Source organism: Ctenocephalides felis, unplaced genomic scaffold (genome assembly GCF_003426905.1).
Source record: "Ctenocephalides felis isolate EL2017-DRISC unplaced genomic scaffold, ASM342690v1 CF-g0.4_SCAFFOLD_01886, whole genome shotgun sequence".
Classification (NCBI taxonomy): Eukaryota; Metazoa; Arthropoda; class Insecta; order Siphonaptera; family Pulicidae; genus Ctenocephalides; species Ctenocephalides felis.
In genome coordinates, this window is record NW_020538040.1 from 62412822 (window position 1) to 62434168 (window position 21347).

At 29.0% G+C, this 21347-nt stretch overlaps 3 protein-coding genes across 11 annotated transcripts in view; 1 reads left to right on the forward strand and 2 right to left on the reverse strand.

Annotated features, from left to right (window-relative positions):
* LOC113377637 (restin homolog) overlaps positions 1 to 6624 on the reverse strand; it is a 37691-nt gene extending 31067 nt beyond the window's left edge. For 3 of the 4 annotated variants that reach the window (XM_026618015.1, XM_026618014.1, XM_026618011.1), the window contains exons 1-2: positions 6348 to 6623; positions 5055 to 5338 (exon numbers count right to left, since the gene is read on the reverse strand). In XM_026618015.1, coding sequence (XP_026473800.1) covers positions 5055 to 5280 — 226 coding nt within the window. In that variant the 5' untranslated portion in view covers positions 5281 to 5338; positions 6348 to 6623. Of the gene's footprint in view, positions 1 to 5054; positions 5339 to 6347 lie in introns of all 4 variants that reach the window. The other variant, XM_026618012.1, reaches the window with a different exon arrangement.
* Positions 6625 to 7979: 1355 nt separating this feature from the next.
* LOC113375178 (leucine--tRNA ligase, cytoplasmic) lies at positions 7980 to 11611 on the forward strand. The gene has a single exon (XM_026615126.1). It carries the CDS (start codon positions 8093 to 8095, stop codon positions 11609 to 11611), a length of 3519 nt encoding a protein of 1172 aa, XP_026470911.1. The 5' UTR covers positions 7980 to 8092.
* A 299-nt stretch (positions 11612 to 11910) lies between these two features.
* On the reverse strand, positions 11911 to 18284 carry LOC113375688 (PAN2-PAN3 deadenylation complex subunit PAN3-like). 6 transcript variants are annotated; one of them, XM_026615624.1, is made up of 14 exons: positions 18215 to 18284; positions 17932 to 18037; positions 17595 to 17656; positions 17092 to 17174; positions 16882 to 16965; positions 16541 to 16786; positions 15855 to 16149; positions 15527 to 15679; positions 14834 to 14950; positions 14056 to 14344; positions 13533 to 13799; positions 13088 to 13279; positions 12371 to 12533; positions 12120 to 12227 (listed from the first exon to the last, which is right to left on the reverse strand). In XM_026615624.1, the coding sequence occupies exons 3-14, from the start codon at positions 17605 to 17607 to the stop codon at positions 12120 to 12122; spliced, it is 2010 nt and encodes a 669-aa protein (XP_026471409.1). In that variant the 5' UTR covers positions 17608 to 17656; positions 17932 to 18037; positions 18215 to 18284. The 6 variants fall into 6 exon arrangements, with proteins under 6 accessions (XP_026471411.1, XP_026471409.1, XP_026471412.1 ...); XM_026615626.1 differs by lacking the exon at positions 18215 to 18284 and having other exon boundaries at positions 11911 to 12227; positions 17932 to 18180; XM_026615627.1 differs by lacking the exon at positions 18215 to 18284 and having other exon boundaries at positions 17591 to 17656; positions 17932 to 18180.
* Positions 18285 to 21347: the final 3063 nt, after the last annotated feature.

The following is a 21347-nucleotide window of genomic DNA, read 5'->3' on the forward strand; positions in this document are numbered from 1 at the left end:
TTATATGTTTGGAAAAAATTTTACTAATGAACTGCGTTTTTATGTATAGATAAGGAAGCTCGAAGAGGTGTTTCCTTATTGGTTGAAAGACTGAGATAGAAAAGTTTTAGTGGCGCTTTGGCCGGCGGAAAAATTACGAAGTAAGGATATGGAAAATATAGCTTTTGAATGTAATCTGTAATCAGTAGCATGAACACATCGTATTCTAATATTGTCTAGGTAAATCAGTAGGCAAACATTTTTTATATGAAATTAACATAGGAGACTATAATATTATACCTATACTAGACTATATAATATTTCACCATCTGAAAAAAACTCAATTTATATATATATATATATATATATATATATATATATATATATATAGCGACCATCCATTAATTGAAACTATTTGATATATATGTATATATATATATATATATATATATATATATATATGTTTAATTTGAGTTTAATATTCGGGCGTAACATCAATAAAAATAGTTTTTTATTGATGTTACCATTTTTATTGATGTTACGTCCGAATATTAAACTCAAATTAAACATATATATCAACATCAAATTCAAGACTATTCAAAAAAAAAAAAATATATATATATATATATATATATAGAATTTTATGATATGAGTGGAACGAATATTAATTGTTTAATATGAACAAAACAGCACTCAGATTTTTTTATCACAACTTTATTTTATTATTACAAACGTTTCGAGACTAAGGTGTGCCTCATCATCAGTGTAATTTCAATAACAGTTATTTATTACTAAACATTCTTTTTAATATTTTATTTAAAACTTTAAACTTTATATTAAAAAGTCCAAATTTAGTTTTAAATAAAATATTAAAAAGAATGTTTAGTAATAAATAACTGTTATTGTAATTACACTGATGATGAGGCACACCTTAGTCTCGAAACGTTTGTAATAATAAAATAAAGTTGTGATAAAAAAATCTGAGTGCTGTTTTGTTCATATTAAACAATTAATATATATATATATATATATATATATATATATATATATATATAATGCGAGAGGTTTTTCTTCAGATCCTGAAATAATATAATGAAATTGTTTCTTGGGCATCCATCCAGTAATTAAAAAACAGTTTTAATGAAAAATGTTTTTATTTTAAGAACATACGTTTCGGGTCTTGATTTGACCCATCTTCAGTGCTTTAATTAAATAATTCAGGGTTACAAATTAAAACAATATAAAAAATACATAACAACCAAAAATAAGTAAAACAATGTATATGAAAAGTATATATGAAAAACAACGGTAAAATAAACAAATGTAAAGAAACTCACCATACAAATAAATTTTGAAAAACAACACAAAGACACAAAATTGCACGAAAAAATAAATAAATGTGAAATAAAAAATTGATGAAACGTCGAGTTATGAAAAATTTAAAAAAATGTGAAATTAAAATAAATGATATATTTTATTATAAAGAAGCTTATTCCAAACAAACATGTTGTTAGTTTGGAAATTGTATTACGAGTGTGTACGAGAGTAAAATGTGTGCGTAAGTGTTTGCGGAAAATAGTGGAAACTGTATCGTCATTGGTGAGAGAACGGGATAGAGAGAATTTTAGTGGTTTCATATTAGGAAGATTTTCTCAACGATCATGCGCAGTAGGAACATAGTAAAAATATATACATGTGTAAGACATCCATAATCAAATCCAAAAAATGTGAATGAAGAGAAAATTATTAAGAAAAAGTATAGATACTAACAGAAAAACGATAATAGTTATGGAACGATAATAGTTACAATAAAAAATTAATATAACATATATATGTATATATAAACGCAAAACAATAAATGCATATATGTATACACATACACATACACATATATGTAAACACATGCAACACATATAAATGTACAAAATATATGCAAACACATATATACATACATATATACACATATGTTTTCTTAATAAAACTTAAATTAAGAAACGTATGTTTTCTTAATAAAACATTTCTTTCAATAAAACTGTTTTTAATTACTGGGTGGATGCCCAAGAACAATTTTATCATATTATTTCACCAACTGAAGAAAAACCTCTCGCTTATATATATATATATATATATATATATATATATATATATATATATATATATATATTCATCCAGATATAGAGATAAGGCATTCATCCACATATAGAGATAAAAAAAACTATATTTTGTTTCTTAAGGAAAATTTTATGAGTACCAATTTGATTCTTCTTCATTGGCTATACAACTACAAAAGTTACAAAAGAAAAATATTCGAGTTTAACATAACACAAGTATAAAATACAAAAAGAAAAATCTGACATATGTACAAAAGTCTGCCTTTCGCTTTAGGACCTAATTTTTCAGTTCCTGTTAACTACCGTAATTTTAACTTTATTAAATTGCTCAGTAACTTAGAATATGGTTTACAACAAACCAAGGATCCGAAAACTAAAATTCACACCAGAAATCTTTTTTGTAAAAAAATCATCTCACAAATTACTTCCTTTAATACCAAAAATACAAACCACGATAATATTTTTAGAGACCTAGAGGATTGCAAAAGATTTCTCAAAAATCGTCCGGATACAGCGGATAAAGGCAACATCACTGTTATCATAGACAAACAAGACTATATAAATAAAATATCTAAAACTATATAAATTGACACTAACACTTACAAAATTACCAATAATGATCCAACTGACTACATAAATCGTACGTGCCATAAATATTTAGACAAAATTACAGCAAACAAACAACTAGCTAAAGAGACAACTTCTGACCTAAAAAACTTACACCCATATTTTCCCAGACTTTACGGCTATCCAAAATCCACAAAAATAATTTGCCTTTTAGACCAATAGTTTCAGACATTAATACCCCTCTATTTAAACTCTCAAAATACAAAAGTAACATTATAACTACAATAACAAAACTATCACCACACTACATAAAAAAATCTTATAAACTCGTTACTGACTTAAAACTCAAGATAAATTATATACCGGACAACTACAAACTAATTAGCTTAGACATAGTTTCACTTTTTACTAATGTACCAGAACCTTATTTTAGATGCTGTAACGACCCGATGAGATGAAATTTTGCCTTTGACTTCTTTATCTCTGGTTCAGATAAACCGTCAAGTTCATTGTCTCAAACACTTATTTTGAATTCAATGGTTCTTTCTATTATCAAATTTTTGGGGCGCCAATGGGGTCCCCAGCAAGTCCATCTCTAGCAGGAATATCTTTACAACTTCAAGAAAATACAATTTTTACAAATTACAATAAACATATTTTTTATTACCTTTGTGTAGATGACATTATCACGTGTGTCCCTATAATAATTGATCAATTTAATAACGTCAATACAAAATTAAAATTTACAGTGGAATTGGAGATTAGACAAAACTTATAACAAACTAATAACAAATTGGTATCAAAAACCAACTAACTCAGGCCATTACCTAAACTATTTTTCTTATCATCCACTCAAAATGAAAAATAGGTACTATAATAAATCTGACACACACAATACTTCTATCGGACTAAACATTTTGTGACAACAACATAAATTTAGTTACAAAAATTCTAACAGATAACTTCTATCCCTTAAAACTTGTAAACTCCGTAACTAGTAACAGACGCACATACCTTTAGAATAAAATTGACATTTTCCACAATAAATAAAGATTTACCTGACTCAGAGATTCACTCTGGTGTAATATGTTTGCCATACATTAAAGAATTGTATCTTCCTTGGAAAAAACTTTATTATAAATCTGGACTCCGACTTGTAAACAATTTTAGTACAATGACTAGTACTATTTTTACCAAATCAAAAACCCCTTTCGATATTAAATGACTTAGAAATCTCGACTGTCAAATAAATTACTAGACTGTTATCTGATTTACATATGAGAAACAAGCCAGAACTTAATTGAACGTTTACAGCAACATAATAATTCAAAAAATCCCAGACAATTTAAAACTATGCTTGCGAACCACATTAATACTTTAAAACACAATATAGACTTTTCTAACCCGACTGTACTACAGTTCGAACAAAATTTATTCAAACGAAGAATTACAGAGGTTCTTTTTTAACTATTTACAATAATAAGACGGGATGAACTTAACACGCTGTGTGATACAAATCTCTTTTATTTAGATAGCAAATTTGGAATTTCTCAGAAAACAATAAAAAGGTCGCGCAAAGTATTCGCAATTCATTCCACACATGTGTAGAATCTTGGTAAAAATATTTTTAAAAAGTCCTTTTTCCATGATATCTTCAACCAGACTATGAACAATACATATATTACACACTACCTATTTGTGATTTTTTTAAATTAGTATTTTGTAAAATATTGTTTAATTACAAGTTTAATTTTTATATTACATTATTATTAAAATCTTCTAATTTAACACTAAGATTAACTAATGTAAGTACTATTTACTCTTTTTATATTTTTTTTCTTTTCACTCCAATTCAATTGTTTTAGTTTTAATTTTATTTTTAGTTTCCTCTGAATAAAGACTATACAAGAATTATATCCGAAACATAGTTGATGTTATGCCCGATTACTAGACTTTGTTCGAAATCAAATTCAGAATTATACAATCTCAATAATCCTCTAAAAAATGTTGATTTAAATTACACTCGAAGTATGTTTCCAAATGAATTTGCCCTACCACGACATTATATATCTTCTGCATCTGCATTAAATTATATATCTTTAGTATTATTGAAATTCTAATAATATAAACATATCGAATAAAGATAGACCTTTAGTTTGCCTTCTAAAAATTTACATACTTAAAGGTATCATCAACACAGCTCATAGGGCATATAATATTGAAAAAAGAGAAAACAATACTACACTCTAATGCTGTTTTGTGTTATGAGTTTAATTCTTGAATGTGAGATATATTGTTCGTACAGTTGAAGCAATATTAATAATGATTATGTATTTAATTATTCATATCACAAACGAGATTCTAAAACCTAAATAACTAATCCACTAATTCACTCACCTATATTCGGTGTAAGTTTCCCATGTGGCATCAATTGATCTCCAGAAGAACCAGAATCTGTACCCGGTTCTGATTTAGAAGGCTCTTTCAGTGATGAAGGCACCACATTACCTTGCGATACTTTAGTTGCAGTCACAGATTTCTCTAAACCTGTCTTTTGAACTATACTTTTACTTGGCGGCTTGATTCCAGATGGCTTTAAACTTGGTTTATTTTTTTCACTCATTTTGATGGCAGTAATACGTTGGCATCGATTAATTTCAGTTTAAGCTGGTTGAGTTTATCTATTATAATATAAACTTTTAATTCAGCAACTTATTTTAATAAATAAAGTAAAAAAGGAATTAAACACTATGTTCACAACCTCTCACAAGAAATAATTAAGAATACTCGAATCACTGTAATTTACATATTAACACTTAAATATCAATTTTTAAATAAATATAAATTTTCAACTATTAATTTTTATACAGATTCAATGATTAATTTTTTGTAAACCTTATGAAATAAGTTAAAAATGTTTTCTATTCTGCAAAAATTTTAAATAAAAAACATAGTTTGATTTATCATTAGATAATCTTTTCAAGTAAGTATAAGTTATTGCTTAAGAAAAAAAAATGAAATAAAATTACAAAAAAAAGACTGGACATTGAATATAAAACCATGTATATGCATCAAGCAACAGGTTGTATTTCAAAAGTACCAAAAAAACATATTTAAAAAAATTGACATAAGTGCACAATACAGCAAATAAATGGTGGATTTCCAAAAAATGTTAATGGGCAAATCAAATTTAATAGTCAATTTTCATTAAACATCTAAATTAGTTCAATTTTGTGTACATGCAAATACCTCAAAAAGATTCAATTTTAATTTTAGATTTCCACTGTATACTTTATAAATAAACAGTGTGTTTTTTGTTTTTAACAATATCATTAGAAATTAGTTTCGCAATAATTTCTAGGTTATGATCTACTTTTTTATTGTTTAAATTATTTTTTGATATCTATATGTTAAACACTAAAATTCAACTAAATTGTGTCATTCATCGCAAGTAATTAAATTTAAGATATATTTAATTCTTCAATTTTAATGTGCAAATTTAATGACATATAAGCAACCTGTGAGAATTTAACGATAAAGATGAACGTGATCTAATTATGTAAAAATAGAATTGATACACGCTCTTGGCCGACATTTGATGAACCTTAAATTAGCTTGGACGAATGTCACATTGAATGTGACGATGCGCAAAATTATTAAAAAATCCAATTCAAACATTTTTATACTCACTTAGAAATTTAACTACACAAAAAGAGCACTGACATTATTTTAATAATAAAAATCACTTCTTCCGAATTTCGTAGTCTATACAACATTAATCAAACACTACCATTAAAATTCACACACTTGTAACTTTAAAGCCGCGATCATGTTTTGTTTAAAAAGTAATAAATACATAAACAGTAGTAACAAAAACAGAAATCAATCCAACCTTCTCTAATTTAAATCTACGACAAATGTATGTATATGTATATAGCCAAACATGTGTCAGTATCGCCAAAATGTCAAAATTCACGTCGTTGCCGTAGCATGGATGCAGAACCTATGTTAACGCGCACTGTGTTCACCTGTACGCTGTACGGCTGTACCCCTGAACGTAGGCCTGAACGGTTATAATGCTACTGCCATAGATGAAAATTAAGCCTTTCCAGTTTTATATGGATAATTTTATTATCCTATTTTGATATTTGAATATATATTTGTTAAATAATAATTCCTAACATATATTTTAATAAATATTCAATTTACTATAAATTGGCTATAAATATTCAAATAGAAACTTATGAACTTTACATATGTCCAAAACACTCAGTATTCAATATTCTGGTATATAATTTGTAAAATGGAGCCTATTAGGATGTGGGTATCATTACGAAATGAAGACTTTTCTTCATTTTATTATTATTATTAAAATTAGCTCAGACAGATAGAGGCAAAATCATGTGGCAAAATTATAGACAAATCAATAGATCAACATTAATATACTTACAATTATCACCAAATGCTTTTGTAGTAAAAACCAACCTCTCTTGCACAATATGCTTACAATTATCACCAAATGCTTTTGTAGTAAATCACCAAATTACCAAATGCTTACAATTATCGCCAAATACTTTTTTAGTAAAAACCAATCTCTCATGTACAATATTTGAGTGCCTACCGCCTACTAGCGTAGATAAATAAGTACTAGAAACATGAAGATAGTTACTGATAATGATAAATAGAGCAAACATAATAAAACAATACAACTTTAATATCAATATGAAATTAATGAATGAAACCAAATAAATAAATAAGTAAAATGTAATAATCTAAGTTGCGCAATGAGAATTCAACATGTTTTAAATTCTGTTCACAGTCTCTGTCTCTATAATCTTTGCATTAAATTGCGACGATTTTTTTATGACCGCCAAATTTAACTTGCGCATTACAAAATTCATTAGCTTTAGTATATTTAAGATTTCATATTTAAACATGAATTGATTTATAATATTTGATACAATTCAGTCAAAATAATTTACTATCATCATTAAGGTAAAAATAATAACATTATTAAATTACGATTGCATTTATGCTTATTTATCTATGGCATACACCAAATAAAGTTGTGTATAATATACAAAATGATATTATGTAATAAAATACAATTGAACTAATTAAATAACTGTAAAAAATATAATTAAATAACAATTTAACGCGGTTAAATAATGTATGTAAATATATGTGTCTAGACATAATGTAAACTCATTTTTTGATTTTAACAATTTACGCGCTTCAAAAATTTGAGACCGTTAATCCGTTCGAGATGCGTAACGGATTAGATTTATTTTTAACGACTCCTCTTCGATAGATGACAACTATTACAAATGCGGCATGTATTTTGCAAAGAGGTTATCTTGATATGGTGTGATTTTGGGATTGAGCACATCACACGTAAGATCGCTATTTTTTGACGATTGTGCAAAATCTTCAATATGGATCGAAAAGGTACTTTTAAAGTCGAATATTTACAACAAATTGAACGAAAAATTCAGGAGAAATGGGAGCAAGAGAAAGTTTATGAAACAGATGCTCCCGAAGAGCCGAGAAATAGTCCGACAGAAAAATTCTTTTGCACTTTTCCTTTTCCATACATGAATGGGCGACTGCACTTGGGTCACACATTTTCATTGTCGAAATGCGAGTTTGCCGTTCGTTATAATAGATTGAAAGGTAAAAGGGTACTTTTCCCATTTGGCTTTCATTGCACAGGAATGCCAATAAAGGCTTGTGCAGACAAGTTGAAGTTTGAAATGACCGAATTTGGCTATCCTCCGGTTTTTCCGCAGACTGTAGAAGTTAAAGAAGAAATTGTTGATATAACAATAAAAGATAAAAGTAAAGGTAAGAAGAGTAAAGCTGTTTCGAAAGCAGGTTCATCAAAATGGCAATGGCAAATCATGCAATCGCTTGGATTATCTCACGAAGAAATAAAACTGTTTGCAAATCCTGAACATTGGTTGGATTATTTTCCACCTCTGGCGGTGCAGGATTTACGCAGTATTGGTTTACATGTTGATTGGCGTAGAACATTCATTACAACTGATGTTAATCCTTATTTCGATCAATTTGTTAGGTGGCAGTTTCTGCATCTTAAGGAGAGAGGAAAAGTTCTTTATGGTAAAAGATATACGGTTTACTCTGTCTTGGACGGCCAACCTTGTATGGATCACGATAGAAGTTCAGGTGAAGGAGTCGGTCCTCAGGAGTTCACTTTAATTAAAATGAAAGTTATAGATACACCAAACATATTTAAATCATTTAGTTCTAAGCAAATATTTTTTGTTGCTGCTACTCTAAGACCTGAAACTATGTATGGCCAAACTAATTGTTGGCTACATCCGGACATAAATTATGTGTTAGTTGAATCAAAAAGTGGTGCTTTATATATTTGTTCAAAGAGATCTGCTAAAAATATGGCTTATCAAGAAATGTTGAAACAGAATAATGTTGTTGAGGTTCTTGGTGAATTTAAAGGTCAAGAATTATTGGGAATAGGTCTTAAAGCTCCATTAACAAGTTTTGATATAATTTATACATTACCAATGCTTACTATTCGCGAAGATAAAGGCACTGGTGTTGTAACATCTGTTCCTTCAGATAGCCCAGATGATTATGCTGCCTTAATGGATTTAAAGAATAAGCCTGCTTTTCGAGCAAAATACAACGTTTTAGATCATATGGTTCTACCTTATGGCCCCGTACCCATAATAACTGTACCGGATTTTGGAAATTTAAGTGCCGTGACTGTATGTGAGAAGTTAAAAATTCAAAGCCAAAATGACAAAGTTAAATTACTAGAAGCTAAAGAACTTGTATATTTGAAAGGTTTTTATGATGGTATTTTAGAAGTAGGGGAATATAAAGGACAAAAAATACAGGATGTAAAAAAGAATATTCAAGCTAAAATAATTGAAAATGGAGATGCAGTAATATATTATGAGCCTGAAAAGCCTATAATCTCACGATCAGGAGACGAATGCGTGATTGCCCTTTGCGATCAATGGTATTTAGATTATGGTGAAAAATGTTGGAAAGCACAGGCACATGAAGCTCTTGCTAATATTAATACATATCATGATGAAGTAAAAAAGAATTTCACATTTTGTTTAAATTGGCTGCATGAATATGCTTGTTCAAGGACTTATGGTTTAGGCACTAAGCTACCATGGGATGAACAATGGCTCATTGAATCACTTTCTGACTCAACAATTTATATGGCCTTTTATACTGTTGTTCATCTGTTGCAAGGTGGCTCTTTCAAAGGAGAGACTCCAAGTCCTCTAAATATATTAGCAGAACAGATGACATCTGAAGTTTGGGATTACATTTTCTTTTCAGAGGCTCCAATTCCTCAAAATACTACGATTCCACTTGTACATTTGCAAAAATTAAGAAGGGAATTTCAATATTGGTATCCAGTTGACTTGAGAGTTTCTGGTAAAGATCTCATTCAGAATCATTTAACATTTTTCATTTTTAACCATTGTGCTATGTGGCCAAACAATCCTGAATTATGGCCACAGGGAATTCGTGCAAATGGTCATTTGCTGCTCAACTCTGCAAAGATGTCCAAATCCGAAGGTAATTTTTTGACATTATCAGAAGCTGTTCAAAAATTCAGTGCTGATGGATTGAGATTGTGCCTTGCAGATTCTGGAGATTCTATTGAAGATGCCAATTTTGTTGAAGCTACAGCTGATGCTGGAATTTTAAGATTATTTACGTTTATCGAATGGGTTAAAGAAATAAAAGCTAACTTAAATTCTTTGAGGTTTGGGTCAACAAATTCTTTTCATGATAAAGTTTTCATTAGTGAAATGAATTTAAAAATCAAAGAAACTGATATGTATTATAAGAAAATGCTATATAAAGAAGCATTAAGAACAGGTTTTTATGAACTGCAAGCAGCTCGTGATAAATATAGGGAAATGACTATGTATGAAGGTGGAATGCATAAAGATCTTGTACTTCGCTTCATTGAAGTTCAAGTATTAATCATTAGCCCAATATGTCCTCATGTATCAGAGCATGTTTGGAATTTATTGGATAAACCAAGCACCATTCTTGATTCTAATTGGCCTGAAGCTGGTGAAGTCGATGAAGTTATTCTAAATGCATCTTCCTATTTGATGGAGTGTGCACATTCATTCCGAATGTTTTATAAGAACCATAATATAGCATCTGCAAAATCCAAAAGTAAAGACAATGTAGTAAATGCTCATAAAAAACCAAATGAAGGAATTATTTGGATTGCTAAATCTTTCCCGCCATGGCAACATGCTGTATTGTCAACCTTAAATGAAATGTATCAAAAGAAACAAGAACTTCCAGATAATAAAACAATATCTGTAGCTCTCGGGTCTATTGACATTCTTAAAAAACATATGAAAAAAGTAATGCCTTTTGTGCAAATGGTAAAAGAGAAAGTTGAAAAGAAAGGATCAGCAGCGCTGAATGTAACTAGTGATTTTGATGAGTTTAATGTTCTAAATGGAGCACATGATTATTTGTGTAACACACTTGATTTGGAACATATAGACATAAAATATACTGATGATGATCTGTGCCCAGAGAAAACAAAAGAGGAGTGTTGCCCTGGTGCACCATATATGTCATTTAATTCAAAACCAGGAGTTATGATGTCAATTGTAAATCCTGTTCAAGGATCTGGCTATTTCACTTGCAACATCTTAATAAAACATGGAGATACTGTACAAAAGGTTTTAGATAGAATACATAGACTTGAGAACATCAAGACAAAAATTGATCTGTGGATGTTCAAGGACCCATTGGTGGGTAGTAGAAAACTACCATCAATAGATAATATTAAGCAAGACAAAGAGAAATTATCATCCACTGACATCTTTGATGTTGATTGTGACAAAAATGAAGTGTATATAAAAAAAGGAGATACGAGAATTTTTGTGGGATCCCATTTGTCATATATGTAAATTATTCACATTGTTAAATTAATTAATTGAATACATGAAGGTTTAAACCTTTTTATAAAAATATGAATATTTATTAAAATGTTTTAACTTGCACTGGTATGTTCAAAGTTAAAAATATATGAGTTTGTTTTCTTTATGTTTATTTACAATCACTTATGAAAAAAAATCACTTAAATAATTAGAATCATATTAAAATAAAAAAAGGGGAATTATAGACTTAAATATCACACACAAAAGCACTGTGATGTAATTGAACTAAAATAATTCTTCAAAGTTGTTTGTGCTTAAGTTAAGTAAATATCAATTACCAAAATTATGAAAGATGATCAAATAAATTAAATCATTTGGCGAAAAATTTTACTTAACATTTTTTTTACTGAATGTTCTGATATATATAAAGTGCAATCAAATTGGTATGTCATATTATAGACAACTCTTTTTTGTTTTCTTTAGTGATAAACCTATAATTTATTTGATATTAAAAATATAACTCAGATTTATCATAGTTTTATGAAGCTGCAATTACGATTTCCTCAAATGCCTGTTCTAGACAGTGTTTGAGTTCACCGTAAGTAACTACTAGTACACTTTGTTCATCTCTAGACATCAGCTGTATCTACAATTAAAATAAATTTTATTATTTATATGCTTAATTTTTTATTTATTAAATTAATTTATAGTAATTGAATTATTATTATGAAATTCTAATATATATAAAGCTGATGTCGGATTAAATAATTGCAACTTATGCTGATTTACCTTCTCATTAACTCCACTATCAAGTTTATTCAGACAGCTCACTATGTGAGCTTGATCAATCCAAGGTCTGCCATCATCAGTTACAGAATGAAATAAAAAATCTCGAAATAATTTAAGCATATATCTATCTCCAGTTTCAGACCATGTAGTATCCATTTGAAGCCTATAAATTGAGTGATTTTAGATATTTACTTCTATACACACACTGGTCTGTTCTCCAATTATGTTAATACTACCCCAATTTTTGTCAGATTCGATCTAACTATGCATTTCCAATATTAATTAGACAATATGAGGAGTATATACTTTTAATTAAATCTTAATTAAATTATTTAAGTAGAAAAACTTTTTGAACATAGTGTATTTGATAATAATCTCTCAAATGTCATTGCTTGCTTTAGTTTATTTATCACTTCACTAAATGTTTAGTTAATTCAATTGATCTATAAACCAATTAAATCAGCATTAATTTGATTCAAAATTAAAATTTGTAAAGTCAATAGAAGATTTGATAATGCAAACATTTGGTCTAACACAAACTCTAAAAAACTTAGGTTTTTCTACTAATTCATTTTTCTGCATTCATAATTTTTCATTTTTTAAAAAATTAATTCAAAAATTCTTTCCTTTTAAAAAAAAAAAAGGAAAAAAAAGTCACCAATACACACCAAATTGTATTTTTTAATACTTAACTAACTATCAAGTTATAACACTTACTCAGGTCTTTCATTAATAGTTCCTAATTTGACTAAAAGTCGATATAATCTTCCATTTTCCATTTCTCGTGCCAAATGATCTTCCAATACATCTGAGCGAGCTTGTAATGCGTCCAGTTGAGTATAGAAGCGTGCGCCAATCATTGGCATTAAATCAGTTACTGTACGTCTCTGTTGTTGTGATAAAAGATATCTATATCAAAAATATTAAGTTATTAAGAGAATCATAAGTTTGCATTCATAATGCTTTTTATTTCTGAAACTTGACGAATTCCATTTCACAGCGAGGAACTTTACAAAATATTGAAAGTTTAAACTTTTTTCAACTAGGATGAGGTGAAACATATATATATATATATATATATATATATATATATATATAATACTAAATAAACATTTATATATTTATATATAAAATGTTCACATACATTTAAAAAATAACATACATGATGAGATTCCGCAGATCATTGGAGTAAATGCGAGAAATAATTTCAACACTATTCTGTATCTGATCAACTTGAACAGCTGATAACGAACCCCGAGCCAATGCCAAAACCAACTTTCCGAGAGCCGTTAAATCATCCTGCTGATAATGGTTGATCAATGCCATATTATTTGTATTGCTAGCATCAAATGACAATATGTCTGAAATACCGAGAAAGCTAAGCCTCACTCGCTTGCCACACACTATTATTTTTGTTGGATCTAATGTCCTAAAAAGAAAACAAAATAAATATGTTAATACAGGTATATGAATTGAAATGATAAAAATTTAATTACTGAAACAGAAATAATTATTGAGATGATAAAAAGTGAAGTAGAAAATTCCATTTAGATATAAGAAATTATAAATGATAAAAATTGCAACACTTGAGAGTGCTCTACTAGAATGTGATTGCAGTAAAGTCGAAAAAAAAAGGTTTTTGATTATGTTTAATATAAAACTGCAATTGCGAATACTTATTGCACCTGCAAGCAAGATTGGCGCTGTGTATTATACGAAGCGCAGCAGTAAGCTGCATAACTATGGCCCAAATCTCAGTTTCAGGTAGCATCAAATGGCCGGAAGCAGCAGCCTGCGCCGCAGCGGCCTGCGCCCGTAACGCTTCTCGAGACTTATGAGAGTACGGACGAGCATCTCCAGGCGGAAAGGGGTCCGTGTAACTACCACTCTGCTCACCAAGGGGTGGCATAGATGGAAAATATTTACTCAGCAATGTTTGGGCGTTAGTATGGTAGTCATACACGAATAACATAGCTGAAAGTTGAAATTAGTAGTATTTTGGCTAGAATCATCAGCACCCATATCTACATCAAAATCAAAATTTGAATAATAATAATTATGATACTTTTGTTTACATTTATAAAAAATTAAGCTTTTCCAGTTTTGTATGGATAGTTATTATTATAATTATTATCCTATTTTAATATCTAAATATATTTTTGTTAAACAACAATTCATATGAAAAAAAAAAGTTATCATTATTCATTGTAACATATAATTTAATAAACATTCCATTTATTAATTTGCTATAAATATTCAAATGGAAACTTATCAACCTTACATATTTTCAAAACACTCAGCATTTAACATTCTAGTATATAATTTGTCAAATGCAGCCTATTAAGATGTGGATGTCATTACAAAATGATCATTTTCTTCATTTTATTATTATTATTAAAATTTACTCAGACTGAAAGAAGCAAAATCATAGACAAATCAATAGATCAACATTAATATACTTACAATTATCACCAAATGCTTTTGTAGTAAAAACCTCTCTTAGTTGCACAATATTTGAGTGCTCAATCTTCTTCCACATATCTACAACAACCATGCATTTTGTACTCGGTAACCTGCAGCCTAGAGAATATAAAAAACTGACATTAATAATAAAATAAATATGAATGATCATTAATATAATAACTGAGAAAGAATAGGTTCAGTAATTAATAGTATATTTTAAACTCTAAATTTGAAGTCATAAATATAAAAAAGTATTTTTTACAAATGATTGAAGAAAAAGTTATGAAAAAAAAGATATTAAATAAGAAAACTGAATAAAACAGATATTAGGTGAGAAAAAATGTATGTATACAAATTCCACAGGTCCCATTTATGATGCAAATTTCTATTCTTACATTAGCTCAAGAAAAGTAACAATTGAAATTTTTCAATTCCCATGGTGATATAGAATAGATACTCAAAACAAGCTCCTTAGAAGGGGCAAACAAATTATCACAAAAATAAATTGAGTAATAGAGTTCATAAACCTTCCTTAATCAATATCAGCTAGAGCAAAATCAGTTTCATCTTACATTAAATTGTTTATTCTCTTTCTATGCGGAATTTCAAATATTTTTCACATAAACAATGTATGAAAATTATAATTACAAACTACTTGTATACATTTGATATTGAAATATATGATATGCTCACCATGTAATCGACGTAAACAGTATCTGACTCCAGTGGTAGTATTTACAGCCCGGTAAGTGGAAGCAGGCATTGACCCTTTGTGCCCAATTAATGATGTTACAGGTGATTCAAGAGGTGTTAGAGAATGATAATTATCAACCTCCATTGGCAAATCTACCATTTAATAGGTTCATTAAATTTTAAACATAAATCTTGTACAAACTAATTTAAGCTCATCTAAGCAATTTAATCATGATTTATAACTATCGCCATATGAATTTTAAAACTTATAATATATAATTTATAAGACCTATTCCAATTAGTCTAAATATCCAGTAATTATACTTACTGCATTCTCCTGCATTGCAAAGTATTTCATCCTGTTGCATTGCTATGAGATCTTGTCTCAGTTCTTCAGGCATAAAAAAAGCTGCTGAGAGTGCTGAGTTGGGACGTATGCTAGCTACATTGGAAGAAGGTCCATTATAAACTGAATAGTTTAACGGGCCAGATCCTTGAGTCCCGCTTACATTTCCCGAATTTGATATATAAGAGTTATTCAACCCATTATAACCTGCTGAACCATTCAAGGGCTCTGCGCCGGCAGAAGCATGGTAAAAATATGTTGTACCACCAACATTTTCCTATAAAAACAAAGAAAATCCACTTGTTATAGATGCATACTTTTTATGCTTTCACATATCTATTTTTGATGCTATGGCTAAATTTGTGGTATATATATATATATATATATATATATATATATATATATATATATAAAATACAATTCATAAAATATTCTCATCCATTCAACCTACAAATTGGAAATTTATCATTATTATTATTTGGTAACATTATACAAAATTCATTTTTATTCTTTGTAATATTTTTTTTGTTTTTTTCATTAAGGATAATGAATGAAATTAAAAAACCTTTTACCTATTTCCAATTTATAACATACTAAGGTTTTGTAAGTTATTTTAAATAAAAGTTTAATGTATACTTTTAAAAATTAATGTATCACATATACAATACCTGATGTACACTTGCTGAGAGTGGTGGAGAAACATCTTGTGGTGAAAGACGTGGAGAAACACCTGCAGTCACATTTCTACCTAGAGGCGAATCACCACGCGGTCCATATGACAATCGACCAGAAAGAGGAGACTCACTACCAGCAGAATATGTAAATAAACTGGAAGACTGCTGACTGCTACTAGACGATACTGATGAAACAATATGCGAGTTTCCAGGAATAAATTCTGGAGACTGAGGTGTAACCTATAAAAGAAATGTTAAAAAAATTAATTTGTGTTCAGCTTAGTTCATACATTAAAAGATTTCAATTTTCAATTGATAATATAAATCATACTAACTTTTTTCACTGGCAGTGGAGATTCCAAATTGACTTTTGACATGGCCTGTGCAAGTCCTTGTGTAGGTGTTGATGTGGAGTGATTCTTGAATATAAATAAAATAATGTTATTGACTACCTATTATCATTATTATCAATAAATGGACATAATATATTAATTACTGATTAATTAGTTTAACAGGGCACAGTTTGCAAATAAAACATTCATTACCATGTATGTAGCCAATTTTGACTCTTGGGGAACACCATTGGACGATGTGTGTGGCAAAAATATGGAATCCATAGTACTATTTCCTAAAATAAATTACATATAAATGATAAAGTTGCATTTAAATATTAATATACTATTTGAATAGCAGGGGATATTATCCTTACAATGATTCAGTTTAACTTATACAAATCTAAGGCATATGATGTAAATTATAATATAATTTACTAAAATATAATTACAACTTTTATTTAATTTTATTCTATTATGATAGAAAACTGCATTGAATTAAATTTGAAAAAGAGTATGATATATTCTACCTTTATAATTAAGACTCACTTTTGGTCAATGATCAGGTAATTCGCCTTTCAAAGGGTATTAAGAACCACAATTCAATAAAAATATTGATATCTCCCTGTTATAATTTTAGTGAAATAGTTCCAAATATATTTGATGTATATTGTAATAAATAATAATATATATTATAATTAGTTAAAAATACTTGCTGTTATTATTCATCTTTCATGTATTCATCACATTCCAGCTATATTTGATGTCGTAGAAGACTCTGAAACAAAATATTTTCACAGTTAAAAAATAATATTATTGAACCATATCCTTGTCTTGATCTTTATTTAAATTTTAACAAAATTGAATGTTCCAGATAAACTCCAAAAATAACATAATGGTGTGAATTTTATTATAAAATGTTACGTACGTAAAATTAGCAATATAGAATTTATCACGCATCACTATATTCACATTTTGCAGAACACATTACTTGGCTGATTTTGTTCATTTCGTGTTAAAAGTACATGGTTCGCATATTATTTAAATACTGACCGTTTTATTATTGTCCGAATTACAGCTGTGCTTAATAAACATTAAATTGTAACATATAACATGCTGTATTGCACAATTGAAAAATTGCATATTGAGCTAAGATAAACTAATCGTAGTTCGAATTAAATAAAGAACATTCTACATGGGTTGAGTGCAATAATTTTAACAAATTAAATAGTTTGAGAAAAATATTGCACAAAATGTTTAATTATTATTCAAATATAATGAGATGACTCGATGACAGCGAGGATAAATAAATACACAACAAACAACCAATACTAACGCTGACACTAAATTGACACATATGCACAATTCATAATTTATGACACAGACCGCGAGGAACGCAGCGCGATGGCAGCGCGCATAGATGAAACCGATGAAACTGCTAGAACGAGCGGAGCAGCGGGACATCAGCGGGCGTCCGTTGATTAACGAATCGTTTGCGTTTTGCGTTTTGCGTTCAACCGTTTCAATGTTTCAATGTTTCAATGTTTAACCAAACGATTTTCGTTCGAGATCCTTGGCATATGGCATATCCTTGGAGTAAAATATCAGATGATATCAGATACGTTTCGACGTATCAATATACTGTTTTAAGTTTAAAATTTTGCCAAAATGTATCTCACTTCAAATCATGCATTTATTTTTAATATTATTTTATATCTGGTTATATTTTATTTATTGCTTAAATTCTGTAGCGCAATGCAATCTAGAACGAAACAATAATAACTGATATACTCTTATTTTATGTATGATAATAACTATATAGTTGAAGGTTGCATTTTGCCTTAAGGCAAGTTGTACGAACTTTCCGAAATGTTCAATAATTGACTTAATCAACCGAAATTGAGATTTAGATATTTAGATAAAATTTTCAACTGTTTATTTCGAAAATAAAATTTTCGCTTTCAATCAAAACGTAACATTACAATTTAGAATTGGAATTTCCCAAACACATTTAAAAAATTATATGTAATTATATGTCCTAGTAATTTATTATTTGACATTTTAATGACTTGACAATGTTTGACTTATCACAAAAGCAACTTTTGACTATAATATTTTTTCAAACTTTAATGATTTTTTAAAATCAAACTATTTGTCGTAGAGCTGTAATATTTCAGTATGTTCTATAAGAACGTGATATCTATCGCCAAAGAGAGTTTCATAATAATCGTCAAAAAAATAGTTTCAACAGTTAATTACAAGAAAACTGGTCAGAAGATCTTTACCTAAAACTAATCAGTATAATTCCTAATCAATATCTTTCGAACAGTTTTTAACTTCCCGTCGAGTGAGTTACATCGCAAAAAAATCGAAAATAATTTTTTTTATATATTTTTACGTTTAAAAGATTTCTAAATATTTTGAAATACTTTAGAAAAAATGGACGTATGTGTGTGCGTGTTTGTTTGTGCGGATACAAATTTTCGTCGACGATTTCGGGAACACGAATCAACCGATTTGAATAGTTAAAAAAACATTCGATTCATATTGATAAGGAGACGTGTTTATTAGTTTTTGGCAAAGGCAGGTCTAGCCGTTCCGAAGATACGGGCCAAAAAGTGCCAAAAACGGTAACTCAGTTTGTAAGGGAATGGAGCGTCCGATTTTAATCATTCAAAAAACATTTTACATGTATTGATCATTAGACATATGCACATTAAATTATCAGATATTTTAATAATATGTATCCATTTTATTTACATTTCTACGGGTTCCGTAACATCGTTTGTCCGTCAGACGGCGACGCGGCGTTACGCGCTTCGGTATTTCGTCTTTATGCAGTTAAAGCTGTGCGATTGCTTTGAAAAAAAGTTTAAAATTTCCATAATATGTCAAAATAAAAAAAAACATTTTTTAAAGTCTTTTTTTAAAAAAAAAATAAAATTTCTCAAAAATCTATTTTCTTCAGAGTTTAATTTTTTTTTTTTTTTAAATTGAATTTTTGGTACGGAAAATTCCCACTCACGCTTAAATTGACAAACCAAAGCGGTTATTTATTCAATTATTCATCACACACGTTTGGCCACTCAGTAAAAATTATTGAAGCTTGGTAGGGACGTTATGCCATATCCACCATACTGTTCTGACTTTGCACCTTCTGATTACTTTTTGTTTCGATCTTTACAAAGCTGCCTGAATGATAAATAACTCAATGGTGTCAATAGGATGGTGTCAAATTGTGCCTGTTTCAGTTTCTTGCTAATAAAAACTAGAAGTTTTGTGAAAGTATGATAATGTTGCTGCTTGAAAGATGACAAAAAGTCATTGGGCAATACATTATGCGGAATAAAGTTATTTTCTTCCATAAAAAATATGTCTGTTTTGCTAATAAAGATTTGCACTTTGTTGCCAATCTAATAATTCAAAAATATGTTTCCAAGTGAAAATAGCCCTTCTCGAGCATTGTCGCCATGAAATTAAAAATTTAAAATCACTAAATAAATTTTTATAATAATCCTATTTCAAACGTAGATTCCATTAGTTTCTCAATTTCAAACGTAATTTGCTTTATAAAATGCTGCGTAAAGGAGAAGTTTCAGCACAACAGCCCATCGAGTTACACCCAGGCCTCGCTATACGGCCGCTCTTTATACGGCCTTTCGCTATAACGGCCCTCTTTAATTAAGGAACGTTTTCGATATACGGCCTAAAATGTTTCGCTATAACGGCTTTTTTAAATTCCCGTAGCGCAAGTTATAGTAATCGCAAAAAAATCGAAAATGAAAATTTTTATATATCTTTACGTTTCAAAGGTTCAAACGTTTTGGAAAAACTATAATATCAAGGATGCTGTTGAGAACATTAGTGAATCCTGGAAGGAATTGAAATCGACAACAATGAATCATGTTTGGAAAAGAAATATGGCCAGAATGTATAAAAACTACCGATGCAGAAGTTAATTTCCTTCCTGAAGTTAGACAAAACATTTTGGATTTAGCACATGATCTCGGTTTTGAAGATTTAAACGAATCTGATGTGCTGGATCTACTTGCAGCTAATCAGTTGCAAGCAGAGCCGGCAATTGATAAAGATACAGAACCTGTTGTATCCAAGCAGCTAACATCAAAAATCATGTCGAGCGCTTTTTCATATTTTGAACAAGGAATAACATCTTCCTTGAAAACGATCCTGACGTCGAACGTAGCGCTAATGTCTCTCGAGGAATTAACTCAGCCATTAGCTGTTATAAATCACAAATCAATCACATCATCTAAATTTTTCAAACCACCAGCGCAAAATGATGGTGACAGTGGTCTGTATTTAAAAATTATGGAATGTTTTTGAAGTTTTTTATTTTATGTAAAATTTATGTTCTTGTTAAATATGTTTATAATTTAAACAAAATAAAAAAATAAAATGCATTTTGAATGATAAACCATATTATATATTTATTAAATTTGGAACCGATC

Excerpts from the sequence above, each read along its gene's own strand:
- LOC113375688 (XM_026615626.1), bottom strand. Across the intron at positions 13,280-13,532 it reads GATCTGCGGAATCTCATCAT|ATATCTTTTATCACAACAAC; the intron begins GTATGTTATTTT and ends TTTTTGATATAG. Across the intron at positions 12,228-12,370 it reads ATAGTGGAGTTAATGAGAAG|ATACAGCTGATGTCTAGAGA; the intron begins GTAAATCAGCAT and ends TTTTAATTGTAG.
- LOC113375178 (XM_026615126.1), top strand. The coding sequence starts at position 8,093 with ATGGATCGAAAAGGTACTTTTAAAGTCGAATATTTACAACAAATTGAA.